This window comes from Bufo gargarizans, unplaced genomic scaffold, assembly GCF_014858855.1.
Source record: "Bufo gargarizans isolate SCDJY-AF-19 unplaced genomic scaffold, ASM1485885v1 fragScaff_scaffold_416_pilon, whole genome shotgun sequence".
In the NCBI taxonomy this organism is placed as follows: domain Eukaryota; kingdom Metazoa; phylum Chordata; class Amphibia; order Anura; family Bufonidae; genus Bufo; species Bufo gargarizans.
In genome coordinates, this window is record NW_025334112.1 from 1 (window position 1) to 21,641 (window position 21,641).

At 53.3% G+C, this 21,641-nt stretch overlaps 1 protein-coding gene across 1 annotated transcript in view; it reads right to left on the bottom strand.

Annotated features, from left to right (window-relative positions):
* Positions 1-5: 5 nt before the first annotated feature.
* Positions 6-21,641, bottom strand: part of DLK2 (delta like non-canonical Notch ligand 2) — a gene marked incomplete at its 3' end in the record, with an annotated part of 28,971 nt that continues 7,335 nt past the window's right edge. The window contains exons 3-8 of the mRNA XM_044273122.1: positions 15,563-15,697; positions 11,191-11,280; positions 4,663-4,726; positions 2,783-2,913; positions 2,357-2,501; positions 6-201 (exon numbers count right to left, since the gene is read on the bottom strand). Coding sequence (XP_044129057.1) covers positions 6-201; positions 2,357-2,501; positions 2,783-2,913; positions 4,663-4,726; positions 11,191-11,263 — 609 coding nt within the window. The remainder of the gene's footprint in view (positions 202-2,356; positions 2,502-2,782; positions 2,914-4,662; positions 4,727-11,190; positions 11,281-15,562; positions 15,698-21,641) is intronic.

The following is a 21,641-nucleotide window of genomic DNA, read 5'->3' on the forward strand; positions in this document are numbered from 1 at the left end:
CCCTGGAAGCCTTGAGGACATTGACATGAGAAGCGGTTGACCCCGTCTACACAGGTGGCTCCATTAGCGCACGGACGCATCAGGCAGTCATCAACATCTGTCTCACACAGTCGACCCACGTAACCAGCCAAACAGCGACACGTGAAGACCTCTGCGTAGCCCCCGTCATCCAGGCACGTCCCACCATTCTGGCATAGTAACCTGTACGAAGAGAGAGAATGATACCACGGGCATACAGGAGAAAAGGGAGGCCACGTCTAGAGGAGCGACCCTGGCCCCCGTCTAATGGAGCAACCCCGGCAGCCGTCTAGAGGAGCAACCCTGGCAGCCATCTAGAGGAGCGACCCTGGCCCCCGTCTAATGGAGCAACCCTGGCAGCTATCTAGAGGAGCGACCCTGGCCCCCGTCTAATGGAGCAACCCCAGCAGCCGTCTAGAGGAGTGACCCCGGCAGCCGTCTAGAGGAGCGACCCTGGCAGCCGTCTAGAGGAGCGACCCTGGCAGCCGTCTAGAGGAGCGACCCTGGCAGCCGTCTAGAGGAGCGACCCTGGCAGCCATCTAGAGGAGCGACCCTGGCAGCCGTCTAGAGGAGCGACCCTGGCAGCCGTCTAGAGGAGCAATCATGTTACCCATCTAAAGGAGTGACCCTGGCAGCTTTCTAGAGGAGCAATCATGTTACCCATCTAAAGGAGTGACCCTGGCACCAGACTAATGGAGCGACCCTGACAACCGTCCAACGGAGCGGCCCACGTCTAATGGAGCAACCCTGGCAGCCGCCTAGAGGAGCGACCCTGGCCCCCATCTAATGGAGCGACCCCAGCAGCTATCTAATGGAGCGACCATGGTAGCCATCTAACAAAGCAACTATAGCAGCCGTCTAACAGAGCCACCCTGGCAGCAGTCTAAAAGAGCGACCATGGTACCTGTCTAATGGAGCGACCCTGCACCCGTCTAACAGAGCGACCCTGGCACCCGTCTAACGGAGCGACCCTGGCACCCTTCTAATGGAGCGACTCTTGCAGCCGTCTAACGGAGCGACCCCGGCACCTGTCTAACAGAGCGACCCCGGCACCTGTCTAACAGAGCGACCCTGGCACCTGTCTAACAGAGTGACTCTGGCAGCTGTCTAACAGAGCGACCCTGGCACCCATCTAACAGAGCGACCCTGGCACCCATCTTACGGAGTGACTCTGGCAGCCGTCAAAGGGAGCGACCCTGGCATCAGCCTAACAGAGCAACCTCTGCAGCCGTCTAACGGGGCGACCCGGGCAGCCGTCTAACGAGGTGACCCGGGCAGCCGTCTAACGAGGTGACCCGGGCAGCCGTCTAACGAGGTGACCCGGGCAGCCGTCTAACGAGGTGACCCGGGCAGCCGTCTAATGGGGCGACCCCAGCAGCCATCTAATGGAGCGACCATGGTAGCCATCTAACAAAGCAACTATGACAGCCGTCTAACAGAGCGACCCTGGCAGCAGTCTAAAGGAGCGACCATGGTAGCTGTCTAATGGAGTGACCCTGGAAGCCGTCTAACGGAGTGAGCCTGGCAGCCGTCTAACGGAGTGAGCCTGGCACCCATCTAACGAAGGGACCCTGGCAGCCGTCTAACGGAGGGACCCTGGCACCCGTCTAACGGAGGGACCCTGGCACCCGTCTAACGGAGGGACCCTGGCACCCGTCTAACGGAGGGACCCTGGCACCCGTCTAACGGAGGGACCCTGGCACCCGTCTAACGGAGCGACTCTGGCACCCGTCTAACAGAGCGACCCTGGCACCCATCTAACAGAGCGACTCTTGCAGCCGTCTAACAGAGCGACCCTGGCACCCGTCTAACAGAGTGACTCTGGCAGCTGTCTAACAGAGCGACTCAGGCACCCATCTAACAGAGTGACTCTGGCACCTGTCTAACAGAGCGACCCTGGCACCTGTCTAACAGAGCGACCCTGGCACCCGTCTAACGGAGTGACTCTGGCAGCCGTCTAACGGGGCGACCTGGGCAGCCGTCTAACGAGGTGACCCAGGCAGCCGTCTAACGAGGTGACTCGGGCAGCCGTCTAACGGGGTGACCCTGGCAGCCGTCTAACGAGGTGACCCGGGCAGCCGTCTAATGGGGCGACCCTGGCAGCCATTTAAAGGACGACTCTGGCACCAGCCTCGTGGCACCATCCTAATTGTATTGCCAGCTACCTGCACACATAGAAACAATACATGATGGTGGAATGAGAAGCTGAGGGTTTGTCACAATGTATCCGATAAAGGCAGAAGCACCAACCCTTCTGTCGTGGAGTCGGGAGCCCACAGATGATGCCAGCAGGTGGTCTGTATGTGGGGGTGAAGGTTATGCCAGGGGGCGCTCTTACCCTTGTGCCTCGCAGGGCCCTCTCTTGAGTTCACAGTTTTTGCCATGGAAGGATTCTGGGCAGTCACAGGAATAATCGCCCTCAGGGGTAATGATGCATTCTGCCCCGTTCTGGCAGGGACTGGAGCGCTCACAGATGTGCAGATCTGTGGAGGGAGATGTACATGACAATGATGGTGGTGATAGTGCTGACACTGAGGCTGTGCAGATTCCAGAAGTTCTGTGGCCCCAGCAGATATGGGTGCAGACTCCCCAAGTGTCTCTCACGCCGTACGGCATGTCTGATGGTCCACACCTTCACGGCCAGAGGGCCCTTCCCCCACCTGCCCTCATATGCTGCTGGGGGTCTTGAGAACTGAGAGCCGACCTCAGCAGAACATGAGGCCGGTCCATTATATCCTGGACATTATAAGGATATGGAGCTCACCCTTGTCGCAGAACTTCCCGGCCCAGCCGCTCAGACACATGCACTGCCAGGGCTGGTGGCACACACCATGGATGCAGCCGGGCATCCTCACACAGTCCTCACAGAATTGACCGTCCCAACCAGGGTCACACCTGCCGAAAAAACAAAGAAACAAGGTCAGAGTCTCGTAATAATCCCCCCACTGGGGTCAGTGCCGGTAGTAATATGGTAATCTAGTGCGCGCCCCCCATCCTGGTGGGTCACTGCCGGTAATAATTCAATGATCTAGCCCCAGCCCCCCATCCCGCGAGGTCAGTGCCGGTAATAATCCAGTGATCTGGCCCCAGCCCCCCATCCCGCGAGGTCAGTGCCGGTAATAATCCAGTGATCTGGCCCCAGAGCCCCATCCCGTGGGGTCAGTGCCGGTAATAATCCAGTGATCTGGCCCCATCCCACGAGGTCAGTGCCGGTAATAATCCGATGATCTAGCCCCAGCCCCCCATCTCGCAGGGTCAGTGCCGGTAATAATCCAGTGATCTGGCCCCAGCCCCCCATCCCGCGGGGTCAGTGCCGGTAATAATCCAGTGATCTGGCCCCAGCCCCATCCCGAAGGGTCAGTCCCGGTAATAATCCAGTGATCTGGCCTCAGCCCCCCATCCCGCGAGGTCAGTGCCGGTAATAATCCGATGATCTGGCCCCAGAGCCCCATCCCGTGGGGTCAGTGCCGGTAATAATCCAGTGATCTGGCCCCAGCCCCCCATCCCGCGGGGTCAGTGCCGGTAATAATCCAGTGATCTGGCCCCACCCCTCCATCCCACAAGGTCAGTGCCGGTAATAATCCAGTGATCTGGCCCCAGCCCCATCCCGAAGGGTCAGTCCCGGTAATAATCCAGTGATCTGGCCCCAGCCCCCCGGCCCGCGGCGTCAGTGCCGGTAATAATCCAGTGATCTGGCCCCAGCCCCCCATCCCGCGAGGTCAGTGCCGGTAATAATCCGATGATCTGGCCCCAGAGCCCCATCCCGTGGGGTCAGTGCCGGTAATAATCCAGTGATCTGGCCCCAGCCCCCCATTCCGCGGGGTCAGTGCCGGTAATAATCCAGTGATCTGGCCCCAACCCCCCATCCAGCGAGGTCAGTGCCGGTAATAATCCAGTGATCTGGCCCCAGCCCCCCATCCCGCGAGGTCAGTGCCGGTAATAATCCAGTGATCTGGCCCCAGCCCCCCATCCCGCGGGGTCAGTGCCGGTAATAATCCGATGATCTGGCAGCAGCCCCCCATCCCGCGGGGTCAGTGCCAGTAATAATCCAGTGATCTGGCCCCAGCCCCCCATCCCGCGGGGTCAGTGCCGGTAATAATCCAGTGATCTGGCCCCAGCCCCCCATCCCGCGGGGTCAGTGCCGGTAATAATCCAGTGATCTGGCCTTAGCCCCCCATCCCGCGAGGTCAGTGCCGGTAATAATTAAGTGATCTGGCCCCAGCCCCCCATCCCGCGGGGTCAGTGCCGGTAATAATCCAGTGATCTGGCCCCAGCCCCCCATCCCGCGGGGTCAGTGCCGGTAATAATCCAGTGATCTGGCCCCAGCCCCCAATCCCGTGGGGTCAGTGTCTGTGCAGAGTGTGGTCTTCTGTGTCGCACTGTATGAAGATGATCAAGATAAACGATTTCAACCCAAACTATCCTGTCAGTGAAACGTAAGAATGGACAATCATTTTATCCAACCGATGACATCATCACTGGGACAGTTGTCCACCATTATGTACAGCGGCGTCAGCGCTCGGCACCACACCTCCTCGTAGTGTGCACGGCCATGGTTTTTATGGGGTGTCCACCACATAAGATGACCCCTGTATTTCAACTGTTTGGGGGGGGCAGTTTTTTTTCCTCCTGCCCCACACTCACCTGCACACAGCGTCCTCGTCACAGTGTCCGTGGTACAGGTCGCAGCGCTCCGTGCACTCGTCAGCTGCAGGGAAGAAATGCCACATGTGACCTCACACAGAACAATGGGGCTTCTGAGGGTAGATTATACTGAGCGATGAGGTGTACTACCCCGTGTGGCCTGCAGGTGTCACTGACTGAGCACGTTACACCTAGGACGGTATCATGTCACCCAACACAAGCCCCAAAATCAGCCTGAGGGCTCATGCACACGACGGTATGCCCTCCGAGACATACAGTCCATCATACAGTCCGTGAGCGGAGCGGCATAGATCGGGAGCGCACAGTATCATAGGTTACATATGGACAGTAGACCCGCGGGCGGCCCGATGCACAGCACCATAGGTTACATATGGACAGTAGACCCGCGGGCGGCCCGATGCGCACAGTATCATAGGTTACATATGGACAGCAGACCCGCGGGCGGCCCGATGCACAGCACCATAGGTTACATATGGACAGTAGACCCGCGGGCGGCCCGATGCACAGTATCATAGGTTACATATGGACAGTAGACCCGCGGGCGGCCCGATGCGCACAGTATCATAGGGTACATATGGACAGCAGACCCGCGGGCGGCCCGATGCGCACAGTATCATAGGTTACATATGGACAGTAGACCCGCGGGCGGCCCGATGCACAGTATCATAGGTTACATATGGACAGTAGACCCGCGGGCGGCCCGATGCGCACAGTATCATAGGTTACATATGGACAGTAGACCCGCGGGCAGCCCGATGCACAGTATCATAGGTTACATATGGACAGTAGACCCGCGGGCAGCCCGATGCACAGTATCATAGGTTACATATGGGCAGTAGACCCGCGGGCAGCCCGATGCACAGTATCATAGGTTACATATGGACAGTAGACCCGTGGGCGGCCCGATGCATGGCATCATAGGTTACATATGGACAGTAGACCCGCGGGCGGCCCGATGCGCACAGTATCATAGGTTACATATGGACAGCAGACCCGCGGGCGGCCCGATGCACAGCACCATAGGTTACATATGGACAGTAGACCCGCGGGCAGCACGATGCGCACAGCATCATAGGTTACATATGGACAGTAGACCCGTGGGCGGCCCGATGCACAGTATCATAGGTTACATATGGACAGTAGACCCGCGGGCGGCCCGATGCGCACAGTATCATAGGTTACATATGGACAGTAGACCCGCGGGCAGCACGATGCGCACAGCATCATAGGTTACATATGGACAGTAGACCCGTGGGCGGCCCGATGCACAGTATCATAGGTTACATATGGACAGTAGACCCGCCGGCGGCCCGATGCGCACAGTATCATAGGTTACATATGGACAGTAGACCCGCGGGCGGCCTGATGCACAGTATCATAGGTTACATATGGACAGTAGACCCGCCGGCGGCCCGATGCGCACAGTATCATAGGTTACATATGGACAGTAGACCCGCGGGCGGCCCGATGCACAGTATCATAGGTTACATATGAACAGTAGACCCGCGGGCGGCCCGATGCGCACAGTATCATAGGTTACATATGGACAGTAGACCTGCGGGCGGCCTGATGCACAGCACCATAGGTTACATATGGACAGTAGACCCGCGGGCAGCCCGATGCACAGCACCATAGGTTACATATGGACAGTAGACCCGCGGGCGGCCCGATGCGCACAGTATCATAGGTTACATATGGACAGTAGACCCGCGGGCGGCCCGATGCGCACAGTATCATAGGTTACATATGGACAGTAGACCCGCGGGCGGCCCGATGCGCACAGTATCATAGGTTACATATGGACAGTAGACCCGCGGGCGGCCCGATGCACAGTATCATAGGTTACATATGGACAGTAGACCCGCCGGCGGCCCGATGCCCACAGTATCATAGGTTACATATGGACAGTAGACCCGCGGGCGGCCCGATGCACAGTATCATAGGTTACATATGGACAGTAGACCTGCGGGCGGCCTGATGCGCACAGCACCATAGGTTACATATGGACAGTAGACCCGCGGGCGGCCCGATGCACAGTATCATAGGTCACATATGGACAGTAGACCCGCGGGCGGCCCGATGCACAGTATCATAGGTTACATATGGACAGTAGACCCGCGGGCGGCCCGATGCGCACAGTATCATAGGTTACATATGGACAGTAGACCCGCGGGCGGCCCGATGCGCACAGTATCATAGGTTACATATGGACAGTAGACCCGCGGGCGGCCCGATGCGCACAGTATCATAGGTTACATATGGACAGTAGACCCGCGGGCGGCCCGATGCACAGTATCATAGGTTACATATGGACAGTAGACCCGCCGGCGGCCCGATGCCCACAGTATCATAGGTTACATATGGACAGTAGACCCGCGGGCGGCCCGATGCACAGTATCATAGGTTACATATGGACAGTAGACCCGCGGGCGGCCCGATGCGCACAGTATCATAGGTTACATATGGACAGTAGACCCGCGGGCGGCCCGATGCGCACAGTATCATAGGTTACATATGGACAGTAGACCCGCGGGCGGCCCGATGCACAGTATCATAGGTTACATATGGACAGTAGACCCGCGGGCGGCCCGATGCGCACAGTATCATAGGTTACATATGGACAGTAGACCCGTGGGCGGCCCGATGCGCACAGTATCATAGGTTACATATGGACAGTAGACCCGCGGGCGGCCCGATGCACAGTATCATAGGTTACATATGGACAGTAGACCCGCGGGAGGCCCGATGCGCACAGTATCATAGGTTACATATGGACAGTAGACCCGTGGGCGGCCCGATGCGCACAGTATCATAGGTTACATATGGACAGTAGACCCGCGGGCGGCCCGATGCACAGCACCATAGGTTACATATGGACAGTAGACCCGCGGGCGGCCCGATGCGCACAGTATCATAGGTTACATATGGACAGTAGACCCGCGGGCGGCCCGATGCACAGTATCATAGGTTACATATGGACAGTAGACCCGCCGGCGGCCCGATGCGCACAGTATCATAGGTTACATATGGACAGTAGACCCGCGGGCGGCCCGATGCACAGTATCATAGGTTACATATGGACAGTAGACCCGCGGGAGGCCCGATGCGCACAGTATCATAGGTTACATATGGACAGTAGACCCGCGGGCGGCCCGATGCACAGTATCATAGGTTACATATGGACAGTAGACCCGCGGGCGGCCCGATGCACAGTATCATAGGTTACATATGGACAGTAGACCCGCGGGAGGCCCGATGCACAGTATCGTAGTAACCTATGATTCTGTGCGCACGATGTATGCCGCTCCGGGACACATGGCCGCTCGCGGACTGTATGATGGACTGTATGTCTCAGAGGTCGCGTGCATGAGCCCTTAGGCTGAGTTCACATGATGTTATTTTTCCTTTCTTCTGATCCGTCAGAAAAATAAAGAAAAAATGGGTCCTGATCGTCAGTTCTGCACATTTGGCGTCTGTTTGAGCCGTGTCCGTCTGACATCCGGTATTTTAGATGGAAAGAAAGTCCTGCTGCAGAACTGATGCACAGGATCCGTTATTTTCAGGACACAAACCATAAAGAATCTACAAATCACTCTGAGGGGCGAGTAGTGACCTCTGAGGGGTGAGTAGTGACCTCTGAGGGGTGAGAAGTGACCTCTGAGGGGTGAGAAGTGACCTATTAAGGGTGAGTAGTGACCTCTGAGGAGCGAGTAGTGACATCTGAGGAGCGAGTAGTGACCTCTGAGGGGCGAGTAGTGACCTCGAGGGGCGAGTAGTGACCTCTGAGGGGCGAGTAGTGACCTCTGAGGGGTGAGTAGTGACCTCTGAGGGGTGAGAAGTGACCTCTGAGGGGTGAGAAGTGACCTCTGAGGGGTGAGAAGTGACCTCTGAGGGGTGAGAAGTGACCTCTGAGGGGCGAGTAGTGACCTCTGAGGGGCGAGTAGTGACCTCTGAGGGGCGAGTAGTGACCTCTGAGGGGTGAGTAGTGACCTCTGAGGGGTGAGAAGTGACCTCTGAGGGGTGAGAAGTGACCTCTGAGGGGTGAGAAGTGACCTCTGAGGGGTGAGAAGTGACCTCTGAGGGGCGAGTAGTGACCTCTGAGGGGCGAGTAGTGACCTCTGAGGGGCGAGTAGTGACCTCTGAGGGGCGAGTAGTGACCTCTGAGGGGCGAGTAGTGACCTCTGAGGAGCGAGTAGTGACCGCTGAGGGGCGAGTAGTGACCTCTGAGGGGCGAGTAGTGACCTCTGAAGGGCGAGTAGTCACCTCTGAGGGGCGAGTAGTGACCTCTGAGGGGCGAGTAGTGACCTCTGAGGGGCGAGTAGTGACCTCTGAGGGGCGAGTAGTGACCGCTGAGGGGCGAGTAGTGACCTCTGAGGGGCGAGTAGTGACCTCTGAGGAGCGAGTAGTGACCTCTGAGGGGCGAGTAGTGACCTCTGATGGGGCGACTAGTGACCTCTGAGGGGCGACTAGTGACCTCTGAGGGACGAGTAGTGACCTCTGAGGAGCGAGTAGTGACCTCTGAGGAGCGAGTAGTGACCTCTGAGGAGCGAGTAGTGACCTCTGAGGGGCGAGAAGTGACCTCTGAGGGGCGAGTAGTGACCTCTGAGGGGCGAGTAGTGACCTCTGAGGGGCGAGTAGTGACCTCTGAGGGGCGAGTAGTGACCTCTGATGGGTGAGTAGTGACCTCTGAGGGGCGAGTAGTGACCTCTGAGGGGTGAGTAGTGACCTCTGAGGGGCGAGTAGTGACCTCTGAGGGGCGAGTAGTGACCTCTGAGGGGCGAGTAGTGACCTCTGAGGAGGCGAGTAGTGACCTCTGAGGGGCGAGAAGTGACCTCTGAGGAGCGAGTAGTGACCTCTGAGGAGCGAGTAGTGACCTCTGAGGGGCGAGTAGTGACCTCTGAGGGGTGAGTAGTGACCTCTGAGGGGCGAGTAGTGACCTCTGAGGGTGAGTAGTGACCTCTGAGGGGTGAGTAGTGACCTCTGAGGAGCGAGTAGTGACCTCTGAGGGGCGAGCAGTGACCTCTGAGGGGCGAGTAGTGACATCTGAGGGGCGAGTAGTGACCTCTGAGGAGCGAGTAGTGACATCTGAGGGGCGAGTAGTGACCGCTGAGGGGCGAGTAGTGACCTCTGAGGGGCGAGTAGTGACCTCTGAGGCGCGAGTAGTGACCTCTGAGGGGCGAGTAGTGACCTCTGAGGGGCGAGTAGTGACCTCTGAGGGGCGAGTAGTGACCTCTGAGGAGCGAGTAGTGACCTCTGAGGGCGAGAAGTGACCTCTGAGGAGCGAGTAGTGACCTCTGAGGAGCGAGTAGTGACCTCTGAGGGGCGAGTAGTGACCTCTGAGGGGCGAGTATGACCTATGAGGGGCGAGTAGTGACCTCTGAGGGGCGAGTAGTGACCTCTGAGGGGCGAGTAGTGACCTCTGAGGAGCGAGTAGTGACCTCTGAGGGGCGAGAAGTGACCTCTGAGGAGCGAGTAGTGACCTCAGAGGGACGAGTAGTGACCTCTGAGGGGCGAGTAGTGACCTCTGAGGGGCGAGTAGTAACCTATGAGGGGCGAGTAGTGACCTCTGAGGGGAGAGTAGTGACCTCTGAGGGGCGAGTAGTGACCTCTGATGGGGCGAGTAGTGACCTCTGAGGGGCGAGTAGTGACCTCTGAGGAGCGAGTAGTGACCTCTGAGGGGAGAGTAGTGACCTCTGAGGGGCGAGTAGTGACCTCTGATGGGGCGAGTAGTGACCTCTGAGGAGCGAGTAGTGACCTCTGAGGGGAGAGTAGTGACCTCTGAGGGGAGAGTAGTGACCTCTGAGGGGCGAGTAGTGACCTCTGAGGGGCGAGTAGTGACTCTGAGGGGCGAGTAGTGACCTCTGAGGGCGAGTAGTGACCTCTGAGGAGCGAGTAGTGACCTCTGAGGGGCGAGAAGTGACCTCTGAGGAGCGAGTAGTGACCTCTGAGGAGCGAGTAGTGACCTCTGAGGGGCGAGTAGTGACCTCTGAGGGGCGAGTAGTGACCTCTGAGGGGCGAGTAGTGACCTCTGAGGGGCGAGTAGTGACCTCTGAGGGGCGAGTAGTGACCTCTGAGGAGCGAGTAGTGACCTCTGAGGGGCGAGAAGTGACCTCTGAGGAGCGAGTAGTGACCTCAGAGGGACGAGTAGTGACCTCTGAGGGGCGAGTAGTGACCTCTGAGGGGCGAGTAGTAACCTATGAGGGGCGAGTAGTGACCTCTGAGGGGAGAGTAGTGACCTCTGAGGGGCGAGTAGTGACCTCTGATGGGGCGAGTAGTGACCTCTGAGGGGCGAGTAGTGACCTCTGAGGAGCGAGTAGTGACCTCTGAGGGGAGAGTAGTGACCTCTGAGGGGCGAGTAGTGACCTCTGATGGGGCGAGTAGTGACCTCTGAGGAGCGAGTAGTGACCTCTGAGGGGAGAGTAGTGACCTCTGAGGGGAGAGTAGTGACCTCTGAGGGGAGAGTAGTGACCTCTGAGGGGCGAGTAGTGACCTCTGAGGGCCAGTCACCTGTTACTGAAGTCTGCAACATGAACAGGACCCAAGACAAGGCGGAGAGCAGGAGCGGAGGGCGCCAGAGCATGGTCAGCACTGCAGGGTCTGCACGGAAGGAGAAAACATCTGTCAGCACCATAATCACTGCACATCAATAGCTGCACCCAGAACACTGCACACCTATCACTGCACCCCATTACTGCACACCTATCACTGCACCCCATTACTGCACACCTATCCCTGCACTACATTACTGCACACCTATCACTGCACCCCATTACTGCACACCTATCACTGCACCCCATTACTGCACACCTATCACTGCACTCCATTACTGCACACCTATCACTGCACCCCATTACTGCACACCTATCACTGCACTCCATTACTGCACACCTATCACTGCACCCCATTACTGCACACCTATCACTGCACCCCATTACTGCACACCTATCACTGCACCCCATTACTGCACACCTATCACTGCACTCCATTACTGCACACCTATCACTGCACCCCATTACTGCACACCTATCACTGCACCCCATTACTGCACACCTATCACTGCACCCCATTACTGCACACCTATCACTGCACCCCATTACTGCACACCTATCACTGCACCCCATTACTGCACACCTATCACTGCACTACATTACTGCACACGATCACTGCACTCCATTACTGCACACCTATCACTGCACCCCATTACTGCACACCTATCACTGCACCCCATTACTGCACACCTATCACTGCACCCCATTACTGCACACCTATCACTGCACTACATTACTGCACACCTATCACTGCACCCCATTACTGCACACCTATCACTGCACACCTATCACTGCACCCCATTACTGCACACCTATCCCTGCACTACATTACTGCACACCTATCACTGCACCCCATTACTGCACACCTATCACTGCACCCCATTACTGCACACCTATCACTTCACTCCATTACTGCACACCTATCACTGCACTCCATTACTGCACACCTATCACTGCACCCCATTACTGCACACCTATCACTGCACCCCATTACTGCACACCTATCACTGCACCCCATTACTGCACACCTATCACTGCACCCCATTACTGCACACCTATCACTGCACCCCATTACTGCACACCTATCACTGCACCCCATTACTGCACACCTATCACTGCACTCCATTACTGCACACGATCACTGCACTCCATTACTGCACACCTATCACTGCACCCCATTACTGCACACCTATCACTGCACCCCATTACTGCACACCTATCACTGCACCCCATTACTGCACACCTATCACTGCACTACATTACTGCACACCTATCGCTGCACCCCTTTACTGTACACCTATCACTGCACCCCATTACTGCACACCTATCAATGCACTACATTACTGCACACCTATCACTGCACACCATTACTGCACACCTATCACTGCACCCCATTACTGCACACCTATCACTGCACCCATTACTGCACACCTATCACTGCACCCCATTACTGCACACCTATCACTGCACCCCATTACTGCACACCTATCACTGCACTACATTACTGCACACCTATCACTGCACCCCATTACTGCACACCTATCACTGCACCCCATTACTGCACACCTATCACTGCACTACATTACTGCACACCTATCACTGCACCCCATTACTGCACACCTATCACTGCACCCCATTACTGCACACCTATCACTGCACTCCATTACTGCACACCTATCACTGCACTACATTACTGCACACCTATCGCTGCACCCCTTTACTGTACACCTATCACTGCACCCCATTACTGCACACCTATCAATGCACTACATTACTGCACACCTATCACTGCACCCCATTACTGCACACCTATCACTGCACTACATTACTGCACACCTATCACTGCACCCCATTACTGCACACCTATCACTGCACCCCATTACTGCACACCTATCACTGCACCCCATTATTGCACACCTATCGCTGCACCCCATTACTGCACACCTATCACTGCACCCCATTACTGCACACCTATCACTGCACCCCATTACTGCACACCTATCACTGCACTACATTACTGCACACCTATCACTGCACCCCATTACTGCACACCTATCACTGCACCCCATTACTGCACACCTATCACTGCACTACATTACTGCACACCTATCACTGCACTACATTACTGCACACCTATCGCTGCACCCCATTACTGCACACCTATCACTGCACTACATTACTGCACACCTATCACTGCACTACATTACTGCACACCTATCACTGCACTCCATTACTGCACACCTATCACTGCACTCTGTTACTGCACACCTATCACTGCACTCTGTTACTGCACACCTATCACTGCACCCCATTACTGCACACCTATCACTGCACCCCATTACTGCACACCTATCACTGCACCCCATTACTGCACACCTATCACTGCACCCCATTACTGCACACCTATCACTGCACTCCTTTACTGTACACCTATCACTCCATTACTGCACACTATCACTGCACCCCATTACTGCACACCTATCACTGCACTCCATTACTGCACACCTATCACTGCACCCCATTACTGCACACCTATCCCTGCACTACATTACTGCACACCTATCACTGCACCCCATTACTGCACAGCTATCACTGCACACCTATCACTGCACCCCATTACTGCACACCTATCACTGCACTACATTACTGCACCCCATTACTGCACACCTATCACTGCACCCCATTACTGCACACCTATCACTGCACTCCATTACTGCACACCTATCACTGCACCCCATTACTGCACACCTATCACTGCACCCCATTACTGCACACCTATCACTGCACCCCATTACTGCACACCTATCACTGCACTCCATTACTGCACACGATCACTGCACCCCATTACTGCACACCTATCACTGCACCCCATTACTGCACACCTATCACTGCACCCCATTACTGCACCCCTATCGCTGCACCCCATTACTGCACCCCTATCGCTGCACCCCATTACTGCACACCGATCACTGCACTCCATTACTGCACACCGATCGCTGCACCCCATTACTGCACACCTATAACTGCACCCCATTACTGCACATCTATCACTGCACTACATTACTGCACACCTATCGCTGCACCCCATTACTGCACACCTATCACTGCACTACATTACTGCACACCTATCACTGCACTACATTACTGCACACCTATCACTGCACTCCATTACTGCACACCTATCACTGCACTCTGTTACTGCACACCTATCACTGCACCCCATTACAGCACACCTATCACTGCACTCCATTACTGCACACCTATCACTGCACCCCATTACTGCACACCTATCACTGCACCGATTACTGCACACCTATCACTGCACCCCATTACTGCACACCTATCACTGCACCCCATTACTGCACACCTATCACTGCACACATAACTGCACCCCATTACTGCACACCTATAACTGCACTCCATTACTGCACACCTATCACTGCACTCCATTACTGCACACCTATCACTGCACACCTATAACTGCACACCTATCACTGCACTCCATTACTGCACACCTATCACTGCACCCCATTACTGCACACCTATCACTGCACCCCATTACAGCACACCTATCACTGCACTCCATTACTGCACCCCATTACTGCACACCTATCACTGCACACCTATCACTGCACACCTATCACTGCACACCTATCACTGCACCCCTATCACTGCACCCCATTACTGCACACCTATCACTGCACCCCATTACTGCACACCTATCACTGCACTCCTTTACTGTACACCTATCATTGCCCTCCATTACTGCAAACATATCACTGCACCCCATTACTACACATCTATCACTGCACCCCATTACTGAACACCTATCGCTGCACCCCATTACTGCACACCTATCACTGCACACCTTTCACTGCACCCCATTATAGCACACCTATCACTGCACTCCATTACTGCACACCTATCACTGCACTCCTTTACTGTACACCTATCACTGCACTCCATTACTGCACACCTATCACTGCACACCTATCACTGCACCCCATTACAGCACACCTATCACTGCACACCTATCACTGCACCCCATTACTGCACACCTATCACTGCACCCCATTACTGCACACCGATCACTGCACTCCATTACTGCACACCGATCGCTGCACCCCATTACTGCACACCTATCACTGCACTCCATTACTGCACACCTATCACTGCACCCCATTACTGCACACCTATTGCTGCACTACATTACTGCACTCCTATTGCTGCGCCCCATTACTGCACACCTATCACTGCACCCCATTACTGCACACCTATCGCTGCACCCCAGTGTGTTCAGAACATTTCCTCCCAACACGAAGGGATCATACCTTCAGTGGAAGGGCGCAGCGTGACTATCCTGCAGATTAGGGCGAGACATGTAGGGAAGGCCCCATCCTGAGGCGCGGAGAGGATGGCGAGGTCTGAGGTTTATGGCTGTTGAGACTTGGACATCCCAAGGCTTCCTAGAAAATGGAGAGATGGACACAGACATGAGAATCAGTGGTCTATTCATAGAGATCTCCATGAGATGTCATCCACAGGGCCCCACAAAATGCCACAGTTAAGGGGCCCCTGTGGTCTGTGTACATCATTGACTGGAGAGATCACTGAAATCGGTCCCACCTGCAAGGCAGCAGCGGGGAACCTACTGACCCTCATGAGGTGTCTCCATAATTAACAACAGGGTTCTGATGATGGTGCCATTGATCTGGTCACCCTGGTGGTACAGCGCCAGTTAGAAGGACAAGCTGTAAGGTTATGCAAATCGAGGAAGTTGCTTTACGGACCACATTATTGCAGGCCAATTCAGATGTCACAGTCCCAAATGTGTATAAAACACCCGATAACTGGCCACAAACTCTGACGTCGTACACTCCTCTGAAAGTCCAGCAGCAAGAAGTAGAAACCGTAAGATTAAGCAAATCGAGGAAGTAGCAGCTATCGCTAAGATCTGCAGATGATGACATTTGAAACCTCAGAAATCGGATGAAGTTGTGTGGAATGATTGTGTGATGCCTCCTGTTCACCCACGTCCCAGTTACCACCACTGGTCAGACACTGAGAGGACAGAATCCTGAGCTGAGAGGCCTCGGTCTATCACTCCAGCAGATGGCTGAGATGTCAGTGCTGGTCAACGCTGTGTGTCCTGGTGGTTGGGAGAAGACGATGAACTGGAATGACAGGAAGAGGAGCAGAGCGGAGAACCTCTGCCCGGACAGGTCCTCTGATTAAAAGAATGGCGCTGAGTGATCCATTACTGCAAGTGAAATGTCACATCCCAAGCCTAGGGCGGCAAACAGCGTCCACACAACCATCAGAAGAAGTCTGCACGACACTGGGCTACGAGCCGGACGTCCAGCTACAGGTGTCCACTGACCTCCGCTCACCGCTCTCAAAGGCTATCCTGGTGCACAGCAAGACGGCAGTGGAGGCTGGAGATCTGTCCTCTTCAGTGATCAGTCCTGCTTTGGTCTCAGATGCAATGATAGCCAGATATCAGGCTGGAGATCATGTGGACCACACCATGCAGAGGCCTTTATTAGGGAACACCACACCAGTCCTACTCCCGGGATTGTATAATATACGGTGGATTTGGTCATGGAACCAGTGTTCCCGCCATTTCTTCAAAGTGTCCAAGGAGCCGCTTTTCAACAGGACAACCCCAGGTCACATATCGCTCGTTCTACGTATTACCATGGACTGTAGCGTCTCCGGACTTGTCTCCTATCCAGCACACCTGGGACGTCATTAGTCGGAGCTGCCAGCAGCCGATCTTGATGATTTGTGTGCCCAGGTGCATTCAGTTTGGCAGAACATTCCTCAGACAACCATTAATAACCTCACTGATATCTGGGAAGGCGAGTGAGTGCGAGTACATGTGCGAGTGGAGTTCACACTCCATACTGATTGCATCCAGAGGTTTTGAATAAATTGTTTCCATCTTTTCATCATTTGCATATCATTAACATGTCTACCGATCCTGGGATTTCCAGAATTCCATGACCTTTGCTTCCTGGTGTTGTACTATCAGTGTTGAGTGTATCTGCACCCGCCTACTGTATAATGTATATCCAGACACATGAACGTATGGAGGTGCCAATGCGCTGACGTCAAGGGTGTGTGGCCTGGGAGGAGCAAAATGATGAGAAACATGATGTCTGCATCCTTCAGTCACACTTTATTTCTGAGCCTCTGCTTTCTGTCAGTGAATAGAAGCATTCTTTGTTAAGCCAGGATGCAGGTGCATGTAACCGCGGTTGCAGGCTTGGTATTCTGAACCTCTGTCAGCTTGTTTCGTGGTTGGAAGGTTTTCATTGTGATCTGTCAGCAGGTGGTTTCTATGTCTCTGGGACACATACCTGAACATCATAATGGCAGATAATCCAGGTCCCCAGGGAGGGCCCGACTGACAGTGATACCAAGACTGCTGACAGCAGAGAGGTGATTATATGATGACACGACGTCAGTGAGAGCAGCAATAATGTCCTCGTGTAAGGAGAACCGGCTGTAGTGTGAGCGACCCCCACAACAACCCTGAGAGAGTACACCCGACTGTACAGAATACTACACCGCACAGTACACCCGACTGTACAGAATACTACACCGCGCAGTACACCTGACTGTACAGAATACTACACCGCACAGTACACCTGACTGTACAGAATACTACGCCGCACAGTACACCCAACTGTAGAAAACAATACACCCGACTGTACAGAATACTACACCGCACAGTACACCTGACTGTACAGAATACTACACCAGACAGTACACCCAACTGTACAAAACAATACACCCGACTGTACAGAATACTACACCGCACAGTACACCCGACTGTACAGAATACTACACAGCACAACACACCTGACTGTACAAAATACTACACCAGACAGTACACCCAACTGTACAAAACAATACACCAGACTGTACACCCAACTCTACAGAATACTACGCCGCGCAGTACACCCAACTGTACAAAACAATACACCCGACTGTACAGAATAGTACACCGCACAGTACACCCGACTGTACAGAATACTACACCGCACAGTACACCCGACTGTACAGAATACTACACCAGACAGTACACCCGACTGTACAGAATAATACACCGCACAGTACACCGACTGTACAGAATACTACACCGCACAGTACACCCGACTGTACAAAATACTACACCAGACAGTACACCCAACTGTGCAAAACAATACACCAGACTGTACAGAATACTACACCAGACAGTACACCCAACTTTGCAAAACAATACACCAGACTGTACAGAATACTACACCGCACAGTACACCCGACTCTACAGAATACTACACCGCACAGTACACCCGACTGTACAGAATACTACACCGCACAGTACACGCGACTGTACAGAATACTACACCGCACAGTACACCCGACTGTACAGAATACTACACCGCACAGTACAACTGACTGTACAGAATACTACACCGCACAGTACACCCGACTGTACAGAATACTACACCGCACAACACACCCGATTGTACAGAATACTACACAGCACAACACACCTGACTGTACAGAATACTACACTGCACAACACATCCAACTGTACAGAATACTACACCGGACAACACACCCGACTGTACAGAATACTACACTGCACAACACACCCGATTGTACAGAATACTACACTGCACAACACACCCGACTGTACAGAATACTACACTGCACAACACACCCGATTGTACAGAATACTACACTGCACAACACACCCGACTGTACAAAATACTACACTGCACAACACACCCGACTGTACAGAATACTACACCGCACAACACACCCGATTGTACAGAATACTACACCGCACAACACACCTGACTGTACAGAATACTACACTGCACAACACATCCAACTGTACAGAATACTACACCGCACAATATACCCGACTCTACAGAATACTACACTGCACAATACACTCAACTGTACAGAATACTACACAGCACAACCTACCTGACTGTACAGAATACTACACCGCACAACACACTTGACTGTACGGAGTAGTACACCGCAAAACACACCCGACTGTACACCGAACTCTACAGAATTCTACACAGCACAATATACCCGACTGTACAGAATACTACATCGCACAACACACCTGACTGTACAGAATACTCCACCGCACAATACACTCGACTGTAAAGAATACTACACCACACAACACACTGGACTGTACAGAATTCTATACTGAGCAGTATACCCAACTGTGCAGAGTACTACACCACACACCTGACTGTACAGAATACTACACCGCACAATACACCCAATTCTACCGAATTCTACACAGCACAATATACCCGACTGTACAGAATAGTACAACGCACAATACACCCTACTGTACAGAATACTACACCGCACAATAAACCTGACTGTACAGAATACTACAGCGCACAACACACCTGACTGTACAGAATACTACACCAGACAGTACACCCGACTGTACAGAATACTACACCAGACAGTACACCTGACTGTACAGAATACTACACCAGACAGTACACCCGGCTGTACAGAATACTACACCAGACAGTACACCCAACTCTACAGAATACTACACCGCAAAATATACCTGGCTGTACAGAATACTACACCACACAATACACCTGGCTGTAGAGAATACTATAGCGCATAACACACCCGACTGTACAGAATACTACACCGCACAATACACTCAACTGTACAGAATACTACACAACACAATACACCCAACTCTACAGAATACTACACTGCACAACACAGCCGACTGTACGAAATACTGCGCCACACAATACACCTGACTGTACAGAATACTACACTGCACAACACAACTGACTGTACAGAATACTACACTGCACAATACACCTGACTGTACAGAGTACTACACCGCACAACACACCCAACTGTACAGAATAGTACACCGCACAATACACCGAACTCTGCAGAATACTACAACACACAATATACCTGACTGTACAGAATACTACACCACACAATACACCCGACTGTACAGAATACTACACCACACAGTACACCTGACTGTACATAAAACGACACTGCATAATACACTCAACTGTACAGAATACTCCACCGCACAATACACCCAACTGTACAGAATACTACATTGCACAATACACTCAACTGTACAGAGTACTACACTGCACAACACACTCAACTGTACAGAATTCCATACTGCGTAATATACCCGACTGTGCAGACTACTACACCACATACTTGACTGTACAGAATACTCCACTGCACAATACACTCAATTGTACAGAATACTACACTGCACAACACACCCAACTGTACAGAATTCTATACTGCGCAGTATACCCGACTGTGCAGAATACTACACCACACACCTGACTGTACAAAATACTATACCGCACAATACACCCAACTCTGCATAATAATACACTGCACAATATACCCGACTGTACAAAATAGCACACCACACAATACACCCGACTGTACAGAATACTACACAGCACAATATACCCGACTGTACAAAATAGCACACCACACAATACACCCGACTGTACAGAATACTACACAGCACAATATACCCGACTGTACAGAATAGTACAACGCACAATACACCCGACTGTACAGAATACTACACAGCACAATACACTCGACTGTACAGAGTACTACACCGCACAATACACCGACTGTACAGAATACTACACCGCACAACACACTCAAATGTACAGAACACTACAGCGCACAACACACCCGACTGTACAGAGTACTACACCGCACAATACACCGACTGTACAGAATACTACACCGCACAACACACTCAAATGTACAGAACACTACAGCGCACAACACACCCGACTGTACAGAATAATACAAACTACTGTACTGCACATTACACCCAACTGTACCTAATAAAGCATCTGTAAAAAAAAGAAAAGTGCATCTGACTATACAGTATATGAATGATTTGCCAAACTGTAAATTTAAGTAACATTCACGTTCTGACCACACAGACGCCCAGTGCAGAGTAACAGCTGTAGGAGAAGCAGAGGGGCCCAGGTACAGACTTCACATTGTGTTCCAAATGCCTCTAGTTATGCAATTGTCTTCTCTGTATTTTAAGACGAGACGAAGATCTGGGCATATGCCTGTGTATTAGGAATTTCCTGGGAGTTTGATATCTGTGTATTAGGAGGGGTTGGTCTGGGGGCTGATGTCTGTCTATTAGGAGTTTGTTGTGATCTGATGTCTGTGTATTGTCCAGGTGCTGATGCCTGTGTATTGTCGGGGTGCTGATGCCTGTGTATTATCGGGGTGCTGATGCCTATATATTGTCCGGGTGCTGATGCCTGTATATTGTCGGAGGTCTGATTCCTCTGTATTGTCGGGGGGCTGATGCCTGTATATTGTCGG